Source organism: Lycorma delicatula, chromosome 8, assembly GCF_047948215.1.
Source record: "Lycorma delicatula isolate Av1 chromosome 8, ASM4794821v1, whole genome shotgun sequence".
NCBI classification, from domain to species: domain Eukaryota; kingdom Metazoa; phylum Arthropoda; class Insecta; order Hemiptera; family Fulgoridae; genus Lycorma; species Lycorma delicatula.
The window spans coordinates 116,137,479-116,155,214 of record NC_134462.1 but is presented as its reverse complement, the minus strand read 5'-3'; the positions used below and the strand labels follow the sequence as shown (position 1 = coordinate 116,155,214).

Below are 17,736 nucleotides of genomic sequence, written 5' to 3'. Positions count from 1 at the left end.
TTTAATTTTTATTTAATTTATTTTCCTCCATGTAACTACAGGATTCTTTTTTTAAACCCAAAAAGTTGGTTTTAATTTAAATTATAATTCAAGACTGAAAAATTTATTTTTGAATAAAAGTTAGGTGGCATCTAAAGATAAATATATAAACTATAAAAGTGGTAAGTTTTAATAATAAAGCAATTCTGCTATTTTTATTAAAATTATATATGAATAGTTAAGAAAACTTTCCTCATAGATATACAGCCTCATAGACATTTCAATCTTGTATTATTTTATAATTGTGATAATGATTTCATTAGAATTAAGTTTGATATTATTGGACGTGTATAAATGGATAAAATATTGTCCATAAATTAACTTATACAAATATATATATATAAGCTTGAGCATATACTATGTTGAATTGTAACATACTGTTGCTAATTAATAATAACGAATTATCGGTTAATCATTTACTTACACATGCATACATTTTACATTCAATGAAATTCAAAGCGATGTCAATAGAGTGTTTAATCAATCACATTAACACAGGAACAAATCCAATTATATGATGCGAACATCGGACTTATAATTATATTAACATTGAAAATACGGGTTTGAGTACAGATCAAGCCTTATTTTTACTCGCCCGTACAGGTTTTTTTTAACTACGGAGAACTGTTTGTTCTTTTGTTTAAACATTCTCTTTTGTAGAATATGTAGTACCGTTTGTACACTTATGTACTTTAAGCTGACAACATTTAACGTGGTGTTATACTATATATTTCTATATAAATATAAAACGTATTTGATTGGACTAATTTTCACCGGAAACAGAATTAAAAATTTAATATGAATATTAAACAAATTCCTAGCGTGAAAAGAAATACAGTAGTACAAAGTTCATATTCGTTAATAAAAAAAACAGAAACATGTTTAAAAATTCATTAGTGATGTTTTTTAATGCTGTAACCTTATTGTAATACGATAAAATTCATTACGTGTATTTTTTCTTCACTAATAAAGTTTTTCGATTGCTTTTTATGTTATTGTAATATACATGCTAAATTAAAATTATATAACTGCGTTTTGATAAATTGTTAGATACATCTATTCGTTTTAATATTACTGTATTAAAGGAATTTTATAAATTTAAATTTAGATTGTAATTCTTGTAATGCAATATTCTCTTGTAACATACTAAAAATCAAAACTGGCAGTCTGTCCTGTTACGTATCTTACGATTACATTTCACCAATTTTAATGTTTTTTAACTAAATTGTTTTCCATTGAATATGCATTAAAATTATAAATAAATAAGTATTCAACTTATTCTAATTTCTGTAATAATTTACTGCTTTAAATTTTTCTTTTTTTTGCTTCAGTCATTCGATTGATTTAATGCAGCTTTCCAAGATTCCCTGTTTAGTGCCAGTCGTTTCTTTTCGGCAACCCCCCTACATCCTACATCTCTAACAATTTGTTTTACATATTCCAAACGTTGCCTACCTGCACACTCTTTCCCATCTACTTCCAATATCAAAGCGACTATTCCAGGATGCCTTAATATGTGATATATAAGTCTGTCTCATCTTTTAATTATATTTTTTCAAAATGCTTCTCTCTTCATCAATTTGCCGCTTGTCACTTATCCAGCCGTCTGATTTTTAACATTCTCCTATAGCACCGCGTTTCAAAAGCTTCTGATCTTTTCTTCTCAGGTACTCCGATCGTCCAAGTTTCACTTCCATAGAAAGCGACGCTCCAAACATATACTCTCAAAAATCTTTTCCTGACATTCAAATTAATATTTTACATAGTAAATTACAAATTTTGTAGCTTTATTAAATAACATTCCACCAAATTGGACGAACATATTGAAGTGAAAATAGTCCCTCCAATAAATAAAATTTAACCCCCCCCCCACCGCTAAATAAAACAGAATGGAATTGTAGTTAAAATATCAATCTTTTTAAAATTTAGTATTTAAGATTAAAAATCCAGCAGTACTTAATATTAATGAAGATGAAACTAAAGCTTTTTATTTAAATAAAAAGGGCCTTACTTAACAATTTTTAATTTTTTGTGTTTTCCATTATTTTATCTATTTTACAAGTATTGGATGTTATTAAAAATGTTATATGGGATAGCTCTTGTGAAAGGTTATCGAATGTAACCCAAACTTTTGCTAACTTTTTTTTTTTTTAGCTAGTATATTCTAAATATTATTTAATTTTTGACAATAATACCGACATTGGTCAAGATAAAAATATCAATCTATTGAAAGGGTCAAAATCGGAAACCAACGTTTTTTATTAAACATTTCGATATTTTTCTCTAACCTAGTATAAATAATTAAGTCATTAATATTTAAAAACCTATGATGTATTTAAAATAAAAATCTGCTGCGAGTAAATCCGTGGAATACACAAGCCGTGGTACTTGTGTTAAATTTATAAATAAGTATTTATTCGGCTTAGTTTACGTTACAATTTACTATTTTAATAAATATATTTTTAAAATATTTATTAAATATAAAATCTCTAGTTCTGGTTAAAACTAACAGAAATAATCTCTACTAACGAGAAAAAAAATTCTATGGATAGAATAGGATAAAACTGGTGTATAATCTTTAATAATGTCAAGCGAGTAATGAAATGGAAATTATATTAATGCCCAGTACTACGAATAAAACCGTAACGTAAAAATAAAAAAGAGTAAATAGGGACAAATAGCGTTAGAAACATGAATGATGATAAACATAATTTAGTGAAAATTCGTCATAAATTTATTAATCTGCCTAAAAACAGCCACCTGAATTCTTTGACTAATTAAGTTCCATACTGATATGTTTCCATTAAATAATAAGGAAGAGCTAGTATGCAATTAAAGTGAATTTAAAAGCAAGAAAGCAGTCTAAAAATTAAAAAAAGAAGAAAATAGTTACTTAATAATAATTAAATTAATGCGAAAAACACTGAACTACACGATTATCTGAAATTGCCAACAGTTCGATACGGCGATTCGGTACAAGATACAAAGTGAGACAACCAAACTTATGAACTGGCTCGCGGGAACCTCCTGAATAACAGCGTGGACGTTAGGCGCCTAAAGCGACTGCTTATATTAGATCTGCAAATTCTCCGAGATCTCAAGTGAATTTACTATTGCAGTGTATGTATACATCGACAAAATATTTCATTTCGTTTCGCCCCTTACTTTTCTTGGTTTTTTAATTTGTTTCACTGTTTATCTTTTGATTAGTTATTCGTTGTGTAATAAATCAGTTATGATTTATTACATGTGCTGTGTTTTATAATGATTTTCATTTTGCGATGTACTGGGTTTTCTTATATTATTATAAGATGCTTCCGCTAATTTTCCAATTAATTTAACAAATTATTAAAAAAAATTCACCTTTTTTTCTGAGAAGTAAATAAATAAACAAAAAATCAGAAAGGCTGTTATAGTATTTAGATTTATCACCAACAGAATGATTAGATTGTAAGCTTTATTGAAATAATAGGATTTAACAATATCGTCGGTACCTTTTTTACGATAAATTATAATTTATTTTGTAGAATCATTAAATTATTTCAAATCCCGTTTTACTTTCTTGTACAAAGTAAAGGAAGTATTGTGATCGCGAAAAATTTCGCTTTTCAGATATCAACGGAAATATCAATTTTGACTAATTTCTGCGTGATGTCTGTACGTAGGTACGTATTTGGGTATATATCTTGCATAATTCAAAAACGATTAGCCATAGAATGTTGAAATTATAACTTTTATAACATGGATTTGTGCAATTTTCCTTTTGATTGCAATCGACTGAACCAAAAGTGTTCAAAAAAAGCCCAAACCCAAAGTATTTTAATTTTGGACTTTTTCTTAACGGCAGTAATAAGCCCTCAGTGAGAACTTTTCAACGATATATCATAAGCGGTACGTATTTTCACTGGTTCCAGAGTTATAACCAAATAAAATTTTAATTAATGAAATATTTGATCTTACTAGGGGAAGGCACATCGGTACGAATCGGACTTCATATCTTTTTTAATTTAAATGTATTTTGATTCATTAATAATTATTAAGGTATGATTGTAAAACAAATTTACGATAAATAATAATTAAATAATAAAAAATATATATATATAAAAAATATCAGAAATTATTAATGAATTACTAAAGATGGACGAAGCAGGAGCGATATAAAATGCCGAATAGCACAAGCTAAACGAGCCTTCAGTAAGAAATATAATTTGTTTACATCAAAAATTAATTTAAATGTCAGGAAAAGATTTTTGAAAGTGTATGTTTGGAGTGTCGCTTTATATGGAAGTGAAACTTGGACGATCGGAATATCTGAGAAGAAAAGATGAGAAGTTTTTGAAATGTGGTGCTATAGGAGAATGTTAAAAATCAGATGAGTGGATAAAGTGACAAATGAAGAGGTATTGCGGCAAATAGATGAAGAAAGAAGCATTTGGAAAAATATAGTTAAAAGAAGAGACAGACTTATAGGCCACATACTAAGGCATCCTGGAATAGTCGCTTTAATATTGGAAGGACAGGTAGAAGGGAAAAATTGTGTAGGCAGGCCACGTTTGGAGTATGTAAAACAAATTGTTGGGGATGTAGGATGTAGAGGGTATACTGAAATGAAACGACTAGCACTAGATAGGGAATCTTGGAGAGCTGCATCAAACCAGTCAAATGACTGAAGACAAAAAAAAATTAATGAATTAAAATATTATGTACTTTTAAAAATTTGTATATGTAATTTAATAGGTGTAAAAGGAAGTCATGTGGTGCCCACATCAGTTTTTTTATTATAATATAACATAAAATATTACTTTATAGTATGAAACCGAATTATTGAAATAAACAATTGCTAAATTTATGTAATTTAATTCCATCCCATTTGTGAATAGTTATTATTTTATTATTAGAGGTTAGGTGAACTTTCATTAAAACTACTATAATTAAATTTGTCGTTGTACGTTAATACATACGGTGGCCTCAAACCTATTTGTGGACCATTTAGGCTACAGAATCTGTTAGAGGATTAGATGGAAGTCATTTCATTGACCGATGAATAATGCATCGCTTTACTTTTAACTGTTTTACTGGCCTAGTTTTCCCCTCAAACCATTCGATTCGTTATTCAATCTCTGACTTAGGAAAATTTATTTGAATTTTTCTTCTTTGTCATTTTTTATTTTTTTATTTATATTTAGTTATAAAAAATAGTAATAAATAAAATAAAATTAAAATATTTTCCATATAATACGAACTACAATAATATGTTTGATATTCAATTTCCAATAATTCGAAATGTTCGAGTCCGTATAGAAAAAACGCAATTAATAAAAAAAATAGATTATACTGTTAATTCCATATATTATTACAGCATTCTCCAGTAAGATTACTACGAAACGTTTCGTTTCATTTAATACCTAATTAAAATCTTTCGCGCTTTGATATGCTTTATTCTTAATTAACTTCGAAATTATTATGTTTGTCTTTAGTTTTTGTGGACTTTATTCATACCATTTTACTTAAGATTAAGATTTCTACGAGCTTAGTAGAAACTATTATGCATTTATTATACATTTAGCAAGTTTATTTTACACCAAACATAAAATAGTATTTTTTTTACCTAAAGATTTTCCTTTTTATCCCACATTTCTCAAAACCTACAAAAACTATACGGTACCATTTTTTTCTAATCTTCAGGTTAGATTTCATATAACATCTAAATTTTCCCCTTTATTTGGAACTTGATAGTTACAATATTGCTTAATTTTACTAAAGACGCAGAAATGAGAGCAAAATCTTTCGCCAGCTGACACTCCCTAACTAAGCATTTCCGAACTTATATTTTTATGAACTTTTCTCTTTATTTTTATCAGTAGAAAATGTCCTGAATGTTGTTACATTCTTCGTAAATCATTCTGTATAATTTAATTAAAAAGCGATGTTAATATAATTAGGTTCTCTCGCATAGGCTGAAGTGTTACTATATAGTATTAGACGAAAACGATACTGTTTTCTGTTTTAATGATACGGATATATATATTTTTTACCGATTTTCATTAGAAAGTAAGGTAATTCTTTCGGTCAAATGGTGAGAATGCGGGCGTGAAAATGAATTTTCTTTACGTTTTCAGGTGTGAGTACGAAAATACAGTTTACTTAAAATGTGGTTTCCTTATATATTTATTTATTATGTCTTCGGAGACCGCCAAAACCAGTGGATCAATTTCATTAAAATTTAGATATGTTGTAGCAGTGTATCTGAAGTTGTGCATATGAAAACTTTATGAGTTACGCTCAGTTTAAGGTCGAAAAGATATGACCGGGGCAAGTAAGACAAATAATTTTTTTAACTATTTATCATGGTTGTATATGTAAACATTTGACAAAATTGTTTTATTTATCGTTCTACGTAATTCATATTTTTCCTCGCCAAATAAATTACATTATAGCACTCAAAGATCATTCCGAGTTACCGAAAGACTCACATTGTATTATTATATTTTGAACAAAATTGTACATATGGTAAAAAAATTAAAAAATGATAAATATTATTAATGATGTACTCATATCTTGCCTTCTATGTACAATTTTAATTAATATTTTGAATAGAAGGTATTGACTTTCATTCTTTTAAAATCAACAAAGATTAAAATCATATTTATTTTGTAAAAAATTATCTCAGTGGTTCAAAAGTTATTAATTGAATTATTGGTGAATTAAATAAGATTAAACGCAAACATTGCGTTTATATTACGTACGGGTGATATCAATTGCAAGACAGTCATTGCAGGCAGTCGGTACACCAGTCAAAGAGACGAGTTGCTTGCAGACCTAATTCAAATGACAGGGATGTTTTGTATCAATGACCACACGCCCACTTACGAGGAAAGAGGCCATGCTTCTGTGCTGGATCTGACAATCATTGATGGGGGCTGGGACCATAATAGATGTCACTGGACAGTCTTGAGTGAAGACACCGCAAGCGACCACTTGATCACGCTTTTGGATGTAGACGACGTATTGTTTCATACGGCCAATATCCAAACACCCACTGGATTGTCACAAGCGCAGGTGTCTGTAGTGGTCGCGAAAGCGGCGGACAAAATCAGTGACGGCAGACCACCCACGCCAGATGTTCTGCAAGAACTGAAAACCCAGGAGATATCTCAGATACCGAGTAGAGGTAGAGGATCTAAACATGCATACTGGTAGTCTGATAGCATCGCGACGAAGAGAGAGGAACTGCAAAGACTAAGATTTCGTATACGTCTTAGGATAGTCGGCGGATAGGCCTATGAAGAGGCAGCGCTCAATTATGTGAATTGTAGGCGTTCACTCGATTATGACATTAAACAGACTGACTGAAAAATGGCATGAGCTCTGCGGAGACTTAGATGCAGACCCGTGGGGGCGGGCTTATCAAATAGCGATGAAGCGTTTCGGTAAACGATTGCTCGTCCTCACGTAGGAGCAAGCGAGCGAACAGATTACCAAACTTTTTCCCCGTACTATTAACGGTGTTACTAATGTTATTGATTGCGACTTAGTGAGGAAGGAAACCAATTCACCTATATCCCTTAGAAATGGCATGGAATATGTGTATTAAGAGTAACTCTGTAATTTTTGTGATCGTGGTATGACGCTACATAGCTTACCAGGTTACTTGTAACCATTTGTATATCTTCAAGGAGGGTTTTTTTTTTATTAAATACGCGTTACTAATAAATTACTTTTTTGACAATATTTGTATTTTTTTTTTTTGTTTGTTTAAACCGATATTTCCTTAAAATACAAGAATCATTGAGCTAATCTGTATGATTTTTTCACATCTACATGTAGGTAAAACTTATTGATAAAGGTTTTAAACACATATTTATCAACATAACTGAACCAGAAAGGCTTGAACCATGTTGTATTTTGCATATTGTGTTATTTTTTCATGTAATAATATTTTTATTTCACGACAAAATCAAATATCCTCAGCTATAGTTGTATAAATTCGGTACAAAATAGACTAAATGTTACTGATATTTCACATACTAAAATCAAGATAAAATCTTCTATTGACAATAGAAATATAACAAAAGTAATTTACTGTTTCACAATATTAATTATTTAAAACAATTAACAAACGTAATTAAAAATTAGATCGTTTATTTCTTCCTAGAAGAAGCATTTTTTTTAACAGAAAACTCTTTTCTTGTGTTAAGCAATAACAATTTTTTCTAATATTTTAAAATTTTATCGCGTGTTTTGTCATAACAATATTTTAAGACTACAGCCATCTTTGTCCCAAGTAGCTCTATGGTTTCTTAAAGAAATTAAGAAAAAGTCTAGAATTTTTTTACTTTTCATTTATCAAACTTAAAAACGATTCTGTAAACACGAGAAAAATTTAATAGTTAATCTTAACATTTTTTTTTGTAAACGGTACCAGAGTTTTCTAAAATTGGTACTCTCACTTTATTCAACGTAAAATGTTCGTTGAAACCATTCCTTCCACAAAAAATATCTCTGACTAGTGAAAACAAAAGAAAGTAATCAAATATGTTATTTTATTTGCACAAAAGTATTTAAAAAATCAAAACACTGTAATCAGAAAATCCGTACACTGTACCTTCCTAAAAAAAAAAAACAAAAAAGAAAGTATAACATCTGCTGTTACAGTTAATTTACATTCGTAAATATCATTCTTGTTCATCCTGTGAATTAATACCTTATCGTGATTCCCGAGGCTAAATAGAAAAAGAAAGGTGTAAAATCTGAGAAAGGTACTACTTACCGAAAGAGTTGTGATTTTTTAAATAATTTTCTGAAAATAAATTAACGTATTTGTTTATTTTCTTTTGTTATGTTGTATATTCAGGAAGTTACAGTTTCATCCATCGATTCTATGAGTAGTATTCCTTTCACCTTAGATTCTTTGGGCAATGAAAACCGTGTAAGACGTACTTAACAAACATTGTAAAACAGAAAATATTGTATGTACATGTTTCTTGGGACAGAACATTATACATACCGACTACGATTGTAAATAGTGGACCACGTTTACATAAAAAAATATTTACACGCTTGCTAACTTTACTTGTGCATTTTTCCTTATAAATTTATTTATATTGAATAAATAGATTCCATTTACTCGTTTGCCACTTAAAATAATTTATATTAATAAAATAATGTTTTTCATCGGTAAGTCTTTTTATTCATAATATTTGTCTTTTGTTTATCTCAGGAGAATGCAGATCTGCGTTAGGGATGGAAGCAGGCCGCATTCCAGACACAGCAATATCTGCCAGTTCCACGTACGAGTTGAAATCTGTCGGACCCCAGAACGCAAGGTAATATTGAAATTTTTATAATTTAGATAAATTTATTTAAAGTATTTATAATTTTAATTTTTTTTTCTTAAAATAAATTATCACATATGGACTGTAATAGTGAAAAAGATTTGTATTACAGGTAATTCAGTATTTTTTTAAATATTATATTTATAACAGTAATCAAGTATAACTGAATGTAGATTAATAATTCACGAATAAATTATTTTTTGATGTAAAATAAGATAATGTATTCATTAAATTAGGGAATTTTAAAGTAAAGTTTTTAATGCGGATTCATTCTTTTGTTTATTAAATAACGATATACAACAATGTGCTGACAATAATTTAAGGAAAAAAGGGTAAAAGTCTTTACAAAACACTATTAAAAATACTTGGCCTTTTGTCAAATTGTTTAAATGCGAATTCAACGATCAAGTTTTTTTTTATAATATATAAAATAAAATTAGAGAGAAAACAGTGGTGCAGAGGGAATGAATTTTTATTCATTAATTCTCGAGTTTAAACGTTAGGATTTAGTTCAAAGTAAGTACGTAAGCAAATGTTTTCCGATGCTCAGGCCAATATTATTTTGGGAAATGGAAATGGTACGGGTCTGGCGCTTTGGGTTTCAAACCGACGTAAAAACGTCTCTTGACTAACAGTAAAAACATGGAAAATTTGTTGCGATATGCAAATGAGCGGTGGAAATGGGTCGAGATTATCCACGTTCCAACAGTTCATTGTAATGAACAATTCGCGCCACCTCCTAACATCCACGTTACTGGTTTTTAAAATCATTTGTTGATTCGGGATTTTTTTTTTTTTAATTCATATTCCAGTAGTTCCCATCCTACCGGTAATAAAATTTTCATATCTGCTTTCACGATAGTTTAATAATGTAAAAAAAATATTTATCTCTAAAATCCACTCATCTGTCATTTACATCTGTAAAAGTTTAATATTCAATTACGGAAGGTATCAGCAATATTTTCTTCCGTTATCTATAATAATTATGTGTTTTAACGTTTTAGATAAAAATATAACTAATCATCTGTGTACGGGATATAAACCCGTACGTGTAATTAATATCTTTAATAAAAGTAATAAATTCAGTAATATGAGCGGATTTTTGAGATAGCATCTACATATAACCGTCATTAATTATTGTCATTAAAACTGTAAGCGCTGATTAATAATTTTTAAATATACAATTATTCCTAATAATTTATTTTTCCTTAGTTTATACATTTACGTTTTATTTTCTCTTTTATGTAAAAATATTATTATTATTTTTCTTTCTTTTACGACGCACTTTTGAAAATAATTCGTCAATATTAATTTATTTTATATTACATTTGATCTTTAAAAAAATAACATCGTAGATTGGCGATTTAATTTTCGCTTTATTTTTCCGGTGAAGCGTAAAGTTAAGTGCACATAACATTTGAAATAACATTTTCATCCCTTTCAGTGTACATTTCTTTATATTACGTCAAATAAGTCGTTTCAAAGGATGATTATTAATCTCTTAAAACTTATAAAAGATGAACATATTCGGTTCAAATTTCTCCAGTTCACGGTTTTCCAATAATTCATCTATGTAAATATGAGACTGTATAATATGAAAACCGTCCGTTTATCAGTTTATAAATATGGAACTTTCAAAAATGCGAAAGAAATCTAATCCATCCGCCATCCTCCTCCAAAAAAATCTATTAAAACGTTATTTTCATGTACTGCTTTTTAACAGGGTTAAATTGCTTACAGGGCTGCAATAAAGTTAAATGGCATGCTTTCCCGGATAATTTTACATGAATTGAAAAAATTATTTCGTAATGTATTGTTGTTAGTTAATAAAAATGTGAGTGTGGCACTGGATTGTATTTATTTTAGTAATTAGGCATAGTTCTGTATTACCAGTAAATTATGTAACAGCCGAATAAGGAACGATGAAAATCTACACATTTTTGATAAAAATTACTTATGCATACATGAAATTGTTTGATATCTAATCATCTAAAAAAAATAACGAGGGCCATTCAATAATTAAAGATACAAATTGCAGTACATTTAAAACAGTTGGTTTCATGTTTATATTATTTTCAGAACAGAAAGAAAATATCTCTGATGACTTTTGATTAGCTGTTGGAGTGGAATTGTTATACTCAAAAACTCATTTCATGAGTCCTCATGAAGGTTGCGAAATAATTGAAGGTCGGTTTTTTGGTTTTATCCATTTTTTCTTGGTTTCTGAAGGTAAAAAACCGGATAATATTTGCTCTCGTATGACCAAAAATTACGAGTAAAGTTGAATAGACCGAAAAATTTTTAGACGATTGAAACTCAGTGATTGACGAGAACCGTACGTACTGGACGTCCAAATGAGAAGTTTCAACTCGATCGCTTGAAACTAGATTTTCTACAAGAACAGCGAATAATAAAAGAGCATACTATTGTGATATGCTTCGAAACAAATTGAAACCGTCAAAGTTGAAAATAAAGCCCTGAATTTCAGAACAAGGACAGTATTCTTCTTCACGATAGCGGCCGGCCTCACACAGCACAGGTAACCGGGGAGCAGGAGAAAAAAAAACAAAGCTCAGGTAACTCGAGAAACCGTTGCATTGGGATATCTCTCCTCCTTAGAATCCAAACTTAATCCTACCGAATTTCCATTTGGTTGGTTTACTAACCCTTTCATGGCTAAATTTGTGTAACAAAGTTACAAAACTGAAAGTCAGTGACATTTACAAATTTGGACCGTAAAACATATTTATGAATGTAAAAAAACTTTCTCACCGCAATGTTCCTGGAAAAACAGGTGGTCCCACTGGTCGAGTGGTTGTATATTTGTAGACCTACAAGTGGGTCCTATAGTTCCCGGTGGGCTGCTGGATATGCAATGGCTTTGTGAAATAAATAATTAAATGAACAATTATTAGTATAATAATTATTTATTTCTTAATTATTTTTTATATTTACAAAAACCAGAATTAGAAAACTGATGAAAATTTTTCAAAATGAAATTTTTCAAACAAACATCCATACAAAGGGGCACTTTGCACATTATACAAATAAATTTTGTTCTTTTTTCTTGTACTACAAACACGGCACCGTCGTTTGGTATTTTCCTTTTTTGGCATGTGTTTGCCAACACGTTTAAGACGCACATCATCTGGTACTCCTACAATTCCTTTCTTGAGGTTAAGGTATGGAGGCTTTCCTTTCCGTTTTCTACTTGTATATCCATCGATAAGTTGTTGTGCTAGTCGTAACCTAAACTCTAATTGATCTCGATTTGGCTTGACTAGTTTTTTTTTAATAAAACCATTTACAATACCGACATCTAAAAACCAGTACAATAATCGGTGCCACCATTTTAACGATCTTCTCCCAATAGCGTATCTTTCTCTGAGCTGATCAAAACGATCAACTCCTCCCATTATTTCATTTTAGGTTTTAATTGCTATGGGACAAAACAAGTCAATTTGTGATCCATCTTTCAGTCTCCTTTTTATTTTAGTCACATCCGTTGGACTATGGATTGAGGATAAAACCGTCACTGGTTTATTGTCCTGCCAGTTTACGGCAGAAATGCCATTTTTCACTAAAAACTCAAACGCTCCTCTTTTCAGTTCTGATTTTTCTTTCACCCTTTCTATTTCCTTTGACTGTTCCTACAGCGTAAATATTTTCCACTTTTAACGTTTCAAGTAGTTTCAAAGTTGTAAAAAAATTGTCAAAAGCTACAAGACAAGGGACTTGATCAATATTATCACACAAATTTCATAACTACCTGCTCACACAATGAAACAGTTCTTGGCACATTCGAATATGATTTACCGACATGTGGATTAAATTTCAAAATAAATCCAGATTTTGAGTCTGCAAGCACCCATATTTTATATCCTCTTTTGACTGGTTTTAATGGTAGGTATTGCTTTATAGAAGATCGCCCTTTGAATGCCACCATAGATTCATCAACAGATAATTGGTTTGATGACACGTAGTTGCAGTTAAATTTTCCATTCAAATGCCTAATAATTGGTCTTAGTTTATGTAGTTTATCATAGCCAGGTGAATTTTTAGGCTGAGCAGTTTGATTGTCATTACAGTGAATATTTTCTCACCAGTATTTGAAGAATGAGAATTATCCAAAGGAATTTCACCAATTTTTGGAGAGTTAGAGTAATCTAAATTTTCCAACTCCTCCCTTGTACCATCATCTTTTTCTTGATCACTGACCTCCGAATTATCTGTAAATATAAAAAAAAAACAATATCTCTTCATCATCTGTTAGACGAATCTGCAAAAGGAAACAAAAAAAAGTTTATTAATTAAAAATATTGTGAAAATGACAATATTTTTACAGTAAACTTACCACTTAGTAATAGTTGATATCAGCTATCAAATATTTGTGACAGAAATTTCACTAATTCCTGCATAAATCAACATTTAGGCTATTACAATGGAACTAACGCTTATAAATATATCTAACTATTGGAAGGCTAACACACATTTTCAAGTAAAAATATTCATTATGCATCTATATTAGAAAAAACATTATTTTAATTTTTATTCAGGAAATCAGATTCAAAAACAATACTTATGAGTACGTATAAAATAGGTCAACAGGCTAATGTAAAAAATAATTTCCTGTCAGAATAATTTTTTGAATGAAAAAATGTTATTGAATCTACCAACTACAAAATGCAAAAAACAAACGTCATGTACACGATTTTATGTTCTGTTCTAAGAACTGAGCTAACCTTGTTTTGACTCGTGGGAACTACGATACCCACTTCTTAAAATCTCTCTGAAATTGTAATTAAAAACGATACATAAACTATCTATGTCTAAAAGTTATTATAATAATATAAATAAACAAAAATAAATAAGAACTACTTACTTGATCAATTATTTCATTTTCCATTTTTCAATATATTGCCAAAGTCGCTCAGAAACTATAACTTCACACACCACTTTTGTCTTGTTTCGAAAGCTTCCTAATAGACTGCAGCACTGTTCAGTAGCGGGTATGAGTGTTCCCAATAAACACAGAAGACAAAATACATGGTGGTACCTTATGTTCCCAACAACCACGAAAGAGTTCTAAGGAAGCGCTATGTGGTAAGAAGTTTAATAACAATGTCAAACAAAGTGTGAAAAATTGGCTCCGATTAAAGACAAAGATTTTTTTGCGCAAATAAGCTTAGGCCTATTTGAACCAGCTTACTTATGCAAGCTGGTTCAAATAGGCATGAGGGAATTATTTTTGAGAAGTAAAAAAACAGTCGGATTGTTTAAATCAACCATTTTATCTCCAGAGCGATTTTTGTCTAATTCTTAAATGTCGTTCATAATAACAGTGTATTAAATAAGTAACGATTATTATAATACATTTAGTGTTAAAATATCTACAGAAATTTTATTTATTGATAGAAGGTATTATTGTTAGGCTGATTGCTAAGTTATTTTAACTGTTTAATGTTATTACATATTAAGGGAAGAATTTATAGAATGTCTTACAAGTTTGATCTACGTAAAAAAAGAAAATATGTAAGTAGTTCTTATAAACTTAAAATTGAACATTTGTCGTCGGAACCCCAAAGCCTAACATTACTGATTATTAACTAATTTAAATAATTATTACAAATTCAATAATTTAAAAATTGTTAAATTTACGCTTCGTTTTTTCGGAACTTCAAGGAGAAAAAGATATTTATGTATATTGTAAACACTGAAATCAATTCAATTTTTATTAAAATATATATAATGTATATAATAAATAAAATATATAATAATCACAGTGTGGTGAAATCGATTTATTATAATTTTGAAAATTAAATTTATTTAATTTTGAAAATTAAATTTATTTAATTAATGAAAAGTATTTTATCAAAAACCACTTAATGATTCTTGTTTTTACAAATAAATGATCTGATTAAATAGATGAAATTTTAAATTAAAAAAAAAAAAAAAACAAGGCTGCTAATATATTTTTTGTTTTATTATTTTTTCCCTATTTGTTTTAAACTGGTTTGTTACAGCGTAATGCTCTTCTTGAAATTAAGTTAATATCGATGGTTTTAGCTATTAAAATATACCGGACTATTATTTTTACCGGGAACCTTCGGTATAAAAGACGTAGAAGCTATTACTTCATGTAAGTCAGCAAAGAAATTTATTATTTCAACCAGTTTTTCCAGCTTTTTGCAAGATCTGGGTGTGAGTATGTGCGTGCGCGCGTGCGTGTGTGTATAGGCAAATGCAATCACTGCTACCGGCTTGCCAGCCCTGTAGCTGCAAATGTAAGTGTAGATGTAATGGTAAATATGTAGTCCTGAACAGCCTCAGATCTGAGTCTGATTCTGAGATCTAAGTCCATATTTTCGAAATTTAGAACTCTCGATTTCAAAAATCAGCTGATTTTGCGGTGACGAATTTCAACAATAGTGTAATCCGGCGTTTTAGTAAGAAATTTTTAAAGGTTTAAGACGAGATACCTCTGTTGTTGATGATTTTATTAATGGTGCTACATATCTTGTGCAGAACACAAGAGGCCCCTCAGAAGAGCCTATTACCTGCCCCTCAGAAGACCATATAACATTATCGAACGTGACGCTTACGCACAGAAGTCAAGATTACCACTTTTGCGTACATACGAACAGTGAAAAAAGATTTTTTGTCAGTTTTCAGACCGATTTTTGTGTCTAAAAAATGTGTTTCAGCATCATAGTAACAGCTAAAATCAGCTGTGCCGATCAGATCAGATTAATTAGGAAAAAGGTTATACGCGAACAAACATAAAAAATATACGGATCGAATACGTACCCTCCTTTTTCGAAGTCGGTTAAAAAACTGAATAGCCAATATTAGTATTTGGATCTTAAAAGTATACATTCACGAAATAAATCTTTTGTCAGCCGATTGCCGAATTTCTTGAATATTTCTTTGATACTTACGAATTAATTAGTTATTATGTTTGTTCAAACTAGACGCAGTAAGATTATAGAAATACAATTCTTGTAAAATTAGTCCGGCGGTTCTTAGCTTTTTGGTCTAAATAGCTTATCATAGTTAGACGCGTGCTTTCAAATTCGTAGAAGCGTATGTTAGTCTAGCGCATTATTTTGACATTATTAGGAGTAAACTACACATTATTCGATTCACTAGATACGAATCGGCGTACCATCGTTCATTTTCAATGGGGCATATAAAAGCAGGGTAATGTCGTAGGGTTGTGATGCTTTTGATGAAGGGAGGAGCAGACAGATTTTAAGCCGTATCACAGTGTCCATTTGGCCCTCTTTCTGGCCTTTGACCGACGCAGGCATCTAATGAGGGACTGTGGGTGGCCATTTAAAACTAGTCACTCCCTACCGTGTCACCACCCTTAGATACCGCTCCATTCCACCTGCCGCTTCTTGTTACCCTTTACATTAACTTACCTCTGATACGTGATGAAAGCTTCCATCCGCTTGGATCTTTCTATTACCCCCTTTAGTGAACTCTACATAATAGCAGTACGTATATATTAGTGCAAAATTAAATATCATAGATCGTTTCATCCGTTTAGAAATGGGTTACGTGTAATTTTAATTTCGCTTCTGCAATTCTTCGTTAGTTTTGTATTATTTTTTACTCGTGGGAAAATTATTTTGGTTGAAATACGAAATTATTTATTTAACTACAATCGACAGAAGAAACAATTTGTATAAGTCTTGTTCATCGTTTGCGTTTTTTAATTAAACCTGATGTTTAGTATGAAGCAGCACACAAGCGAAGTAAAAAAATGTTATTCACATATATAAACAACTATGAATATTTTTTATTTATATAATTAAAAGATAGAAATTACGCAAATATTAAAAATTAATTTAATAAATTATATCCGGCTATGTGAACTTTCTCTACGCTATCAGTTTACTTTAAACGCGTTTCGAAACTCTGTTCCGTTCTAAGAAAATCACTCTCTCTAGGGGAGGTCATATTATTAAGATAAAATGAACAACGAAAAGAAAAGCACATCCGTATACACTCAAAGTCATAAAAAAAAATCAAAATTACATAAATGCACGCACAAACGCTACGTGTGCACACCGTCGTCTACGTAGAACGACTTGAATTGCAGGCATTGCTAATGCCTGCCGACATCCTTTGATTTTATCGCCGTATCGTAAAACAAACTGGACTGACAGTTTAAACAATCGTTTAATACGTGAATTGAACTATTTTTATGTACTTTATAAATCTCATTTTCCTCGAGCGTATTCCTGTATCTACCTATCTTACGTATATGCAGTCGTAGGAAATCGGTTTCGAAATCACGGTATATATGATCGCGATCCATAATGTGGGGCGAGTAGTTAGATTTATTATTAACAAA

General features: G+C 30.2%; 1 protein-coding gene across 1 annotated transcript in view; it reads left to right on the top strand.

The window, feature by feature from the left end:
- Nucleotides 1-8,878: 8,878 nt before the first annotated feature.
- Nucleotides 8,879-17,736, top strand: part of LOC142329518 (discoidin domain-containing receptor 2-like) — a 405,738-nt gene continuing 396,880 nt past the window's right edge. The window contains exons 1-2 of the mRNA XM_075374192.1: nucleotides 8,879-8,975; nucleotides 9,260-9,365. Of these exons, the coding sequence (XP_075230307.1) occupies nucleotides 8,879-8,975; nucleotides 9,260-9,365 (203 nt within the window). The remainder of the gene's footprint in view (nucleotides 8,976-9,259; nucleotides 9,366-17,736) is intronic.